This window comes from Eschscholzia californica, unplaced genomic scaffold, assembly GCF_041429995.1.
Source record: "Eschscholzia californica isolate CP2 unplaced genomic scaffold, dmEscCali1.0.p SCAF_2, whole genome shotgun sequence".
Classification (NCBI taxonomy): domain Eukaryota; kingdom Viridiplantae; phylum Streptophyta; class Magnoliopsida; order Ranunculales; family Papaveraceae; genus Eschscholzia; species Eschscholzia californica.
The window spans coordinates 67,354,849-67,365,252 of NW_028238309.1; the positions used below are offsets into that span (position 1 = coordinate 67,354,849).

Sequence of the window (10,404 nt, forward strand, 5' to 3'; positions counted from 1 at the left end):
TCCCATATTGTAATTCATAAAATTAGATGCTTGCCTATACTATATGTAAATTTAGGTTCACACTAAGGAAGTTTTACAGGCACCTCCATTTTGCTAAAGACGCCACTTCCAGGTGTGAATTTCCTCCCAAAATTGTTAAACAACACAAGATGAAAATAGAATTAGAAAAGCATTCTCAAGGGAAAAAGATGGAAATTGGTTCCATCTAACCCACTTTGTCATTTTCAAACCCACCATTTTCTACAATGTACAGACCCTGTATGAATGGCTGAATGCCAAAAGTGTGTATTACACTAGAATCATGTTGGACAAGAGGCTGCGTACGGACTGGACGGGGAGCGGGGCCGGGCGTCCGTGGGTACTTATCCTTTAGGACATTGAGTGCCACAGGCTGCTGCAGACTCGGTCAGGTGAGCTGGGAATCAAGCCATCGGGTGATTAGAATCTCACACATGGTTGGTACTCTCTTGGGTCTGGTATCAAGGATGAAGGCCTAAAACATGGTTGGTATGACGGAACACAACATTTATCAGCATCAAAATGGAACCGAACCCATTCATGTACTATGGTGGAAAGGTTATCAAACGACCCTGCTCAAATGCTTGTTACACAAGTGGGCTTTTTCAAACACGGATCAGGGCGAGCTAATGAGTAAAGTAAGGGATTAAACCAAAAAAACATACCTTGTTAAAAGTTCGGCTTGATATGTTGAATGCTTATCTTCAAAATATCGCTTCTTCTTATGCTTGTATTGTTGTTGCTTCATTTCTTGTCTGTGATAATTCTAGTAGTCCCATAAAAGATCCGCTCCTTTCCTTGCGCCAACTCAAACTTGGGCATGTATATGAAGTCAAAACTCAAACGGTTCTAGAAGCAAATCTTTTTTTTTCCGAGAGAAAGAGAAGTGGGTTTTTATGAGGGAAATGGGGATGCTGAAAAGATACTCGCCATGTGCTCCAAATACTAGCTAGAGTAGTAATGGAGTTAAAAAATTCGTGGAAAGAACATAGCTAACTTTCAGAAAGTAATCGAAGATAGGGTAAGCTAAAAGTTGCATATGCAGGGATTTTGATGGGCTAAACCGAAGTGTGAAATTGCAAAAGACAGTTACGATATTATCATTCTAAATGGAGTATATCGGTTTCCATATTCAGTTTTTGTTGCATGGAACATGTGTTTACAACAACATTTTGAAAGTTCATCCAGCTCGAGCTTACAATATAAACATTTCTGGGCTACTAATAACCATCATTGTAACAGTTTTGCTAGGCGATTCCCCAATAACAAAGGGTATGTGGAAAAACATAGTTACTCAACTTTCTTACCAAGCCATGGTTTTACTGATCTTTCAGTTCAAGGGAGAAACCCTCCCAAGTATGAACGGGAGCCAACTAAAACCTCGATCTTCAACAGTTCCGCTATCTGCCAGGTCTGCAAGCTCTAGTGGTGGAGTTCGGAACAACTGTTGTTGGGATTACAAGGCTTAACTCGGTACAATGGCTAGCATGCGTCTTATTCGGGACTATATCTTGGCCTATCGACTATGCTGTTGAGAATTGTTGATGACAATGTTTTGATTCAATCTTTATCTTATTTTGACCAACCCAAACAATAAGTGAAGTATTGCAATTACTAAGAATCACATTACTGGATTTCTAAGTATGCACACACCCACAAGAAAAAAAAAGATTCATGGAAGAGCAATGTGTGCCTTTATCAACCCTTTAGACAATATTCTCTGTTCATGGAGTATTTGATTTACCTAACTTGATGTGGTGTTGGTTTGTAATTGACCCACTGCTAAACCATCAAGTAAGACCATGAATAAAACTATAGGTGAAAGAAATATTTTACTTTCTCTGGTTTGTATAAAAGTTTGTTCATACTGCATAGTAGTGAAATATAAAATGTGAGGTTTCGAAGTTTGATAATCTAACCATGACTTGTCGATCTATGATTTTTTTTAAGGTATTTCACATAAGGTGTCGAGTCTTTAATGGGTTGGATCATGTTTTGGCTAACAACTAAATACTCATATGTCGTGTTATATACCTACTATTACTGTGTCCGACCAAGCAATAGAATTATAGAAGTCCTTCAATAGTATATCGTGTGAGTGTATGTAGTAGGCATCAAGGACTTGACCTATTTGAGATGTTCATTAAGTTTCTTCTCTTATATGGGGTTGTATTATTCTAATCGATCGTATACCCCTCTGGCCCTCTCCAAAGTGAAGTATTTTGGGTTTTATCGTGATCTTCATGACCATTGTCAATGTTTAACATTATTTATGTTATAACTATTTTAATGCTACGGTATATCTATATTCTAAGGTGTCATATTGAATGCATATTGTAATAATACTTTTTTTTTTTTGTTGATGTTAAAATATGGTAATAGTACTTTAAAGAAAAAAAACACAATTATCTTGACACATTTTCTCTCATTTGTGGGTTGAATCAAAACATTGTCATCAACTCCAAAAACTATTCCACCTCCCTAGCTTCCAACTCCTTGTCTTGTCCAAGCGTACTACCAATTCCATCCCACCCGAATTCCTTCCCCTCCTCACAAAATTTTCATTAGAAAAAACCATGATCCAATCTTTTATTCCCACAAAGAACACTTCTAAACACTAAAATCCACCATCATTTGTATTTTCTCTCTCACCCTTTTCCCTCTCAAAAGTGCTTTTGCCCCCTCCTTAAATCCACCAACCTAACCCCCCCATCTATTCCTTACATTAGCTTTCCAACATTACCTTATTGGCCTTTGCTCTTGTCCTGCAGATTCTTTTGTTTTAGACCATCAACCCAATATCTATCATAGGACCCATTTAAGAGAAAGAAACAATACCCACTTCCTATATATCTTCTACAAGTTGATTCATTATTAGAACACTTCCTCTCATTAGGCTTTAGCATCTTAATTGAGAGTTCTCAAAAATGGGTAGACAAAATAATGAACAAACTATTGGTCATTCTTCCATTGCTCTTTTGCAAGAAAGGTTTAGACAATTGCAGAGAGATAAGGAGATTAGAGAAGCAAGAAAGTTACTTAGATTCTTATCAGAGTCTGAAAGAATCATTCCAACGACAATCAAACGCGACGTCGACGTGCCGTCTTCTAAGCTATTCTTCCACTCTGAGTTAACTAGTCCTCTTACACCACCAAATCAACAAGACTCACACTTCTCTAGAATTGAATCACAGAGGCAGTTTGCCAACTTCCTTGCTATTGACACCCCACAGTTGATGGGCCTATGGCCCACTAACAATAGAAGCATCATCGGTTCGTCGAGTAACTCCGGTGATGCGGAAGTTGATACATCTCTTCGACTGTAAACAGGATAAAATAAGTTTTACCTCGACCCGTTTGATATCTTCTTTATGTTGTAAGAATGGAAGTAGAGAAAAATAATCTCGCTACTGTTTATAGTTATTGTTATTATTATTACTATTGTTTTTATCATTTCTGTCTTGCTTGAGACGAACGAGGTACTTAACTTCCTTGATATTTATATTTACTTCATCAGCCCTCAATCATGTTGAGATAATTCTATATTAGTAGGGGTGAGCAGCGGTCGGTTTTTTTCGGTTTTGGTTTGAGCCGAAGCCGAACCAATAAATGGCGGTTTGACCAAATCATCGGCCGAAGTCGAGCCGATCATTCGGTCGCCCGACATGGTTTGATTCGGTTTGGTTCGGTTCGGTTGAGTTCAGTTGATCGGTTTAACCGAGCACAATTTAGAGAAAATGGTAACTAATGTTATTCATTTCATTGCATATATCGAAAATAAAAATTAAGTACCCATCTTGCTTTTCCACTATTGGATATACCGAAAATTAAAATTAAAATTTCATCGTACTTTTGCACCATTACAAACAAAAAAATAAGTAGAAGTGCGAAAGTAAAGTCAATAATGTTAAGTTACTAACTAAGAATAGGTTGTGGTACATAGAAAAACAATGAAGACTTACCTCTAAAACATTTCAATCAAGTTGAATAGGTTGTGGTTGATGAAGCCGACAACAACTACTATGAAGGATGGTGGACAATAGTATGGAAGAGTTGATTAGGTTTTCTATTTTTTTTCCTTTGTAGTTCAACACTTTCTAACTTTACAAAATTATTATTTTAGTTTTCTTTAGGGTTCGGTTGGTTCGGTTTGGGCGGTTTCTAGAAACTCAAGTCGGAGTCAAACCAGACCGATTTGAGTTTGATCGGTTTTCCGGCCGAACCAAGTCGAACGGTGATCGGTTCGGCCCAAAAATCGGTCGGTGCGGTTCGACTTGGTTTGGTTAGGCCAATTGGTTCGGTTTTTGCTCACCCCTATATATTAGTAGTGAAAGGAACATGTAGTCAATTCATATGACGGGCAAGAAAAAAACTTTAAAATAACTTCTGGCCAAATGGGCTGCCTTACAAAGGCTAAGAGGCCCTAAAGGGGTTAATAACATCCTTCAGCGTCCATATTTTCATTCTGGCATTTTTTGTAAAAAAAGTTCAACTTTACGTATAATGTCAATGCAACAGATCGACACACCAGTAAAAAACTCTGAGGTGATGTTTGTTTTTTATTTTCTTTTTCGGATTCAGTCAATTCAGATTGAGACACCCATAAAAAAATACAAACACAACCTGAGTGAGACTCGAAAAGACGTTAAGTAAATAAGCTGAATAATGGATCCACTCCACTGAACTTGCTCTTTGAGGATCCTCAAAACTACTTATATGTATGTAATAACTAATAAGCAAATAGACATTGGCTCCAACGGTCATTACAAACGTGGGTAAACAAACACACAAATTTCATCAGTTCAATACAGTAACGTCTAAAGAAGTCCGTTTTAGACATCGAAAGTAGTTAAAAGTCAACACGCTTCAGAAAAACTGGCTCCGCCGGTTGTCTCAAAATTTCTCCTTCTAAACGTCCCGCAAATTTTCGGGATTTAATAAACGGTGACCATTTATACCGTAGGATCTATCCTCGATATCCAAGTTCTTTCTTATTCGGTACTTTCATGCGGGAAACGTAAATATTTTCTCTCTCTACTTTGACCCAATTTTTACTTCAGTTGTGTTTTCAAGTTGACTAGGGCTTTTAGAGACCAATTATCTTCATTCCTCTCTCTCTCTCTCTCTCTAAAAAGGGGGAAAAGAAGATTAAGAGCGTGAAAGTTACCAAATTTTCCTCTTTCAGATCAAATTTCACTCTCAGATAGTCATATTTACAGTTTCTTCTACTTCAGTCGGCCATCTTTTGGTGTTTCTTCGCTGGATTTTCTGTTACAGGTGAGTAATTTTAATTCAATAGCTTGAAAAGTAGTTAGGGTTTGATTCCTTAGGGTTTCAGTTTGACCATGTATGTCTGTATTTTGCTTAGATCTCTGAATATATCCACGATTTCAGTTGTTTTGCTCTCTGGGTAGTTCATATTAATAATCAATTTTGAAAATTATGTTGGTTTCTACTCTTTTTGTTTGGGGTGGGGGGGATTGAAGTTGTTTATGTTTTAGGATTTTCTTAATGATGATTCTAGTTATGATGATTATGGGTTTAAATAGTTTGATTTTGGTTTCTATTTAGGAAAAATGACCTAATTTTGTGAACTTGATTCTTAATGATGATTCTAGTTTTGATGATTATGGGTTTAGATCATAGTTACCAGAAACGGGATACGCTCCTGTACGAATACGGGGTACGCTAATTAGACGTTTCCGATTCGCTAGGGGGTATAATTATTTGCAAAATTTATGCAATATATGTATATGACGTGAAACTTAAAACCGATAAAAGCAATATCCACACTTTGTAAACCCTAAATTTAGTAATAACTGCATAACCTAAAGTTGAAGCAATATTCACACTTTGTAAACCCTAAATATCATGTTTTCATTTTTTTTCTTGCAAATGGGTACGCCAGATTTAGCGATCAGATTCGCGTACCCACTCTAAAAGGGTACGATCGAACCAGATCGGAGTTCGCTCTCCAAATGACCGAATCTGGTAACTGTGGTTTAGATAGTTTGATTTTAGTTTCTATTTAGGAAAAATGACCTAATTTTGAGAACTTGATGTCAAAATTTAGAGCATGTTTACGAATTAGGTCAACTTTTGTTGTCCCCATGAGTAGAGGGAAGAAGCTCCTCCCTTGAAAGCAACCCTATTTGATGTTGTTTGGTTGGGGATTTCTGATTATGAACTAATTGGGCCTTATAGTTAGCTATTTTACTGATTAGGGTTCTATTTTGTGTTGTTTGAAGGACTAAAGAAGGTTAGTGGATAATCTTATAGTTAAACAGTAACTAATTAGTAGGAGAGATATTTAATGGGAACACCTTCAAACAACAACTTCAACCACCAATCTTCACCGAAAATGCTACCTCCTCGACAGCAGCCACGGGCTTCTGGTTTACATACGTCGTTAACCCTAGTTTCATCTGATGCCCGTGGATCCCCCGATCATCAAGAACCCTTGTCGAATTCTGAACAGGTTCATGTATCTCCATCTGAGAGTGCTAGTTCACGTGAAACATGGCCGGCGTATGATACAATTACGGGTAAGAGGATTGATAATGAAAAAGAAGGGGAAAATGATTGCCCTGAGCAGTCGGTCGTTCGTCGAGTTTCTAACTCTGATAAAGTGTCTCTTCGGGATGTTGCTAGAGAGAGAGTTGAGATAATCTTGGAGAAGATGAGTCTAGTGCCAGATGAACTTATAGAAGAGCTCAAGACTGAGCTTCGAGTCATTCTTGAAGGAACTGGCGGTTCTCATCAAAGAGAAGAGTTTCTGATGTTGCAGAAATTGGTTCATAGTAGGGAAGATTTGACGACTACAACCCTTATGATAGCTCACAGGGCACATCTTGAACTTCTGGTTGCAATAAAAACAGGAATTCAAGCATTTTTGCATCCAAATATTAGTCTGTCTCAGACTTCGCTTATTGAGGTATTTTTGTACAAGAGATGTAGAAACATAGCTTGCCAAAACCAGCTTCCAGCTGATGATTGTACCTGCGAGATATGTGCTAATCGAAATGGTTTCTGTAATCTTTGTATGTGTTCGATCTGTAACAAGTTCGATTTTGAAGTCAATACATGTCGTTGGATTGGATGTGATTCGTGTTCACATTGGACTCATACAGATTGTGCAATTCGAGAAGGGCAAGTTAGTACAGAGATGCGTGTTAAGAGTGGGTCAAGTCCGACTGAGATGCTTTTCCGTTGTCGGGCTTGTAATAGGACATCTGAGTTACTAGGATGGGTCAAAGATGTGTTCCAACACTGTGCACCCGGTTGGGAGCGGGAAGCTCTAATGAGGGAGCTTGATATCGTGAGTAGGATCTTCCGCGGAAGTGAAGATCCTAGGGAAAGAAAGTTATTTTGGAAGTGCGAAGAACTTATAGACAAGATGAAGACTGGAGTTTCGGAGTCGATCGCTTCCAGATTGATGATATTGCTATTCCAAGGTTTGTATCCTCTTTCTCTTAGTATTTCATTCTCCCCTTTTGCCGATATTGATTCTCTTCTTTTGCGTCGTCTTATTAGAGCTTGAGATAGACTCGTCAAAGAGCATAGAAACAGATGAAGGAGGGCATTTAGTTGCCCCACAGGAAGCGTGCAACCGAATTGCAGAAGTAGTGAGAGAAACTATTAGGAAAATGGAAATGGTAGCGGAAGAGAAAATGAGAATGTTCAAGAAAGCCCGTCTCGCTGTTGATGCATGTGATCGAGAACTTGAAGAAAAAGCCAAGGAAGTAGCAGAACTAAAGATGGAGAAGCAGAGAAAGAAACAGCAAATTGATGAGCTAGAAAGCATTGTGAGGCTGAAACAAGCTGAATCCGATATGTTTCAAGTTAAGGCAACTGAAGCTAAGGAAGAAGCAGAGAGGCTCCAAAGGATTTTGCTAGCGAAGTCCGGCAAATCCGAGGACTACGCGAGTAGGTATCTAAAACAACGGTTGAATGAAGCGGAGCTCGAAAAACAGTATCTTTTTGAGAAGATAAAGCTTCAAGAGAGTTCATCTAGAGCAGCAGCAGCAGCAGCAGCACAGAACAGTGGAGGGACGGATCCTTCGAATTTGTTGATGATGAGCAAGTACAAAGACTATCTAAAGAACGTTTAGGAAGCTCCAAAAACTTCCATGGACCTCTAAAACGGTGATATTTTCGATCCTTTGTGTTAATTATTATAATATGAAACTTGATTCCTGCAAGAGTTTTTCTTTGCCGATAAACGAAGTACTGCAGTGGAGTAACTAATGTCAGAAAGAAAAGATCCATCTACTCTTCCTTATTGCAATTTTGCATGGCGATCTAAGAAATATATGGATTGATATAGTATATCTTGATGAGCAAGGACAGTGGGTATCCTTATATCCACCAATAGACATTTGACTCGTCGATAACAAATATTTTAGAGACTTGCTCGAGTTAATTTATACTTCGAATCAGATTCTAAACATAACATTGCAAATCTAGATATAGAAGGTGGACAAACTTTTCTTGTCTAGGTTTAAAACTTCTATTCAAGGTCAATAATGTTGAAATGCCTTGTTTTAGTCTAACCAAAATCCAACAGATTGTTGATAGAACTGGGGCAAGAAGAGAGAGAATGAGAAAAGTTTGACAATGATATCCATTGTTACTTTTTTTTCTCTCTCTTTTTCTTTTCCTTGATGAAAATGTATTATAGAGTAGTTTTTAATTTGTCAAAGCGGGCTGAAAAATGACTCATTAACAAATTGTAGACACATATAGAAATTAAATGGTTAAAAACACTTCTTTCTTATCGAAAGAAAAAAAGAATAAATTTCCAGTTGACCTCCTGGATGTAACCAACTAACGTTTGGCACTCGATCGCCACATGTAAACATATTTCAAGTTTGTCGATTTTCTTTTGGCCCCTTTAATTATAGTTCTTTTTTTACGTTACTAAGATACAATGTGCACAAACATAAAGTTTTCTTATTCGGAGTTGTATGGCTTGCTTTAGTTTTACAAAAGCTTTTGTTGATGCAGTGAATTAATGGGTAACAATCGCGATACTATGCCCGCCCAGTCTCGTGTGAATCTCGGTCAGGTGACGTGGCCGGACCAGATTTAAAGAGAGTATTTCACTTTCTCTCTCTAAATCTGGTCCGGTCACATCACCCGACAAGATTCATTCGGGAGAGTGGTCGGGTATAACATCATTAGTCACTGGGTAAAATAAAAGAATGAGTAGGAAAAGAAACGAAATAGACAACTAACAAGTTAAAAAATATCAAACTGGTCGCATTTTGGGGGTCAAATAGTAACTAACATGTGTTGCATGAATAAGGTGAAAATGTGCCATTTCTTTTGTTTTAGAATGAACTCGGTCATTACATTTGAACGACATTGATACATCGGGATTAATATGCAATACAATAATACATGAATTTGGATAAGCACATAACTGCCCGTTAAAACATCTTGGACCCTAAGTTATATAAAGACTTTTAAGGTCATCTTAAGGAACCTGTAAGTCCATCTACCTACCACAACTTTATTTACTGTCTGAAGTAAATGGAATAAATTTTGGTGATAAAATCGCTTCCAGCGAAATTCGATCTCAGGACCTCATGCACTTAAGAGAGATCTCCAACTACATCAAAAGGTGGTGGACGAAACCATGTGGCTTAATTATGTATTGATTGTGGTACTTTTGTTAATACTACAAATTACCTAACTTAACCCGTTAAGACATCTTGGACCCTAAGTTATATAAAGACTTTTATGGTCATCCTGAGGAACCTGCAAGTCCATGGAATAAATTTAGGTGATAAAACCGTTTTCACCGAAATTTGATCCCAAGACCTTATGCACTTAAGAGAGATGTCCAGCTACATCAAATGGTGGTGGACGAAACCATGTGACTTTATTATGTATTAATTGTGGTACTTTTGTTAAGGGTGGTGGACGAAACCAATTACCTAACTTAACCCCCTCTCCCCTCTCTCTCTAGGCTATTGTCATATGCAATAGAACTCTGCATAGTTCCATCACAATCACTAGCTTTTAAAGTGAAAGTATACTACATGGTGCACCAAAAGTTAAGTTGTGATATAGACATTTCTAGCTTTCCGAAACAACCTCATGTTTGTAGTTTAGTTGGTTCTGATTTGGATTTGGTCCCACAAAATAGTAGTAGTTTGAGTCTTGCCGCACCGACTACTGTAGGATTTTCCACCCAACCTATTTATTTGAGCTTAATTGTGTTTTAGTATCTAATTTTTGACCCATTGGCTATTTCGTTTTTGTAACAGTTGGACAGTCCGTTTTCGCCACAAGTTTTTTTTCCAAAAAAATTCTCATATCGTATTATTACAATGTTATTTTTCTACCTCATCATTTTTCGCTCATCTACATCACCCTCAC

At 37.7% G+C, this 10,404-nt stretch overlaps 1 protein-coding gene across 2 annotated transcripts; it reads left to right on the forward strand.

Annotated features, from left to right (window-relative positions):
• The first annotated feature begins 4,762 nt into the window (after window positions 1–4,762).
• OBE2 (potyvirus VPg interacting protein (DUF1423)) lies at window positions 4,763–8,346 on the forward strand. Of its 2 annotated transcripts, none has more exons than XM_086662765.1 (3): window positions 4,763–5,295; window positions 6,267–7,472; window positions 7,552–8,346. In XM_086662765.1, the coding sequence occupies exons 2-3, from the start codon at window positions 6,332–6,334 to the stop codon at window positions 8,127–8,129; spliced, it is 1,719 nt and encodes a 572-aa protein (XP_086518891.1). In that variant the 5' UTR covers window positions 4,763–5,295; window positions 6,267–6,331; the 3' UTR covers window positions 8,130–8,346. The 2 variants fall into 2 exon arrangements, with proteins under 2 accessions (XP_086518891.1, XP_086518892.1); XM_086662766.1 differs by having other exon boundaries at window positions 5,094–5,295; window positions 6,275–7,472.
• Window positions 8,347–10,404: the final 2,058 nt, after the last annotated feature.

Coding starts and splice junctions, on each gene's coding strand:
- OBE2 (XM_086662765.1), top strand. CDS start 6,332: ATGGGAACACCTTCAAACAACAACTTCAACCACCAATCTTCACCGAAA. Junction 7,473..7,551: donor GATGATATTGCTATTCCAAG/GTTTGTATCCTC, acceptor TCGTCTTATTAG/AGCTTGAGATAGACTCGTCA.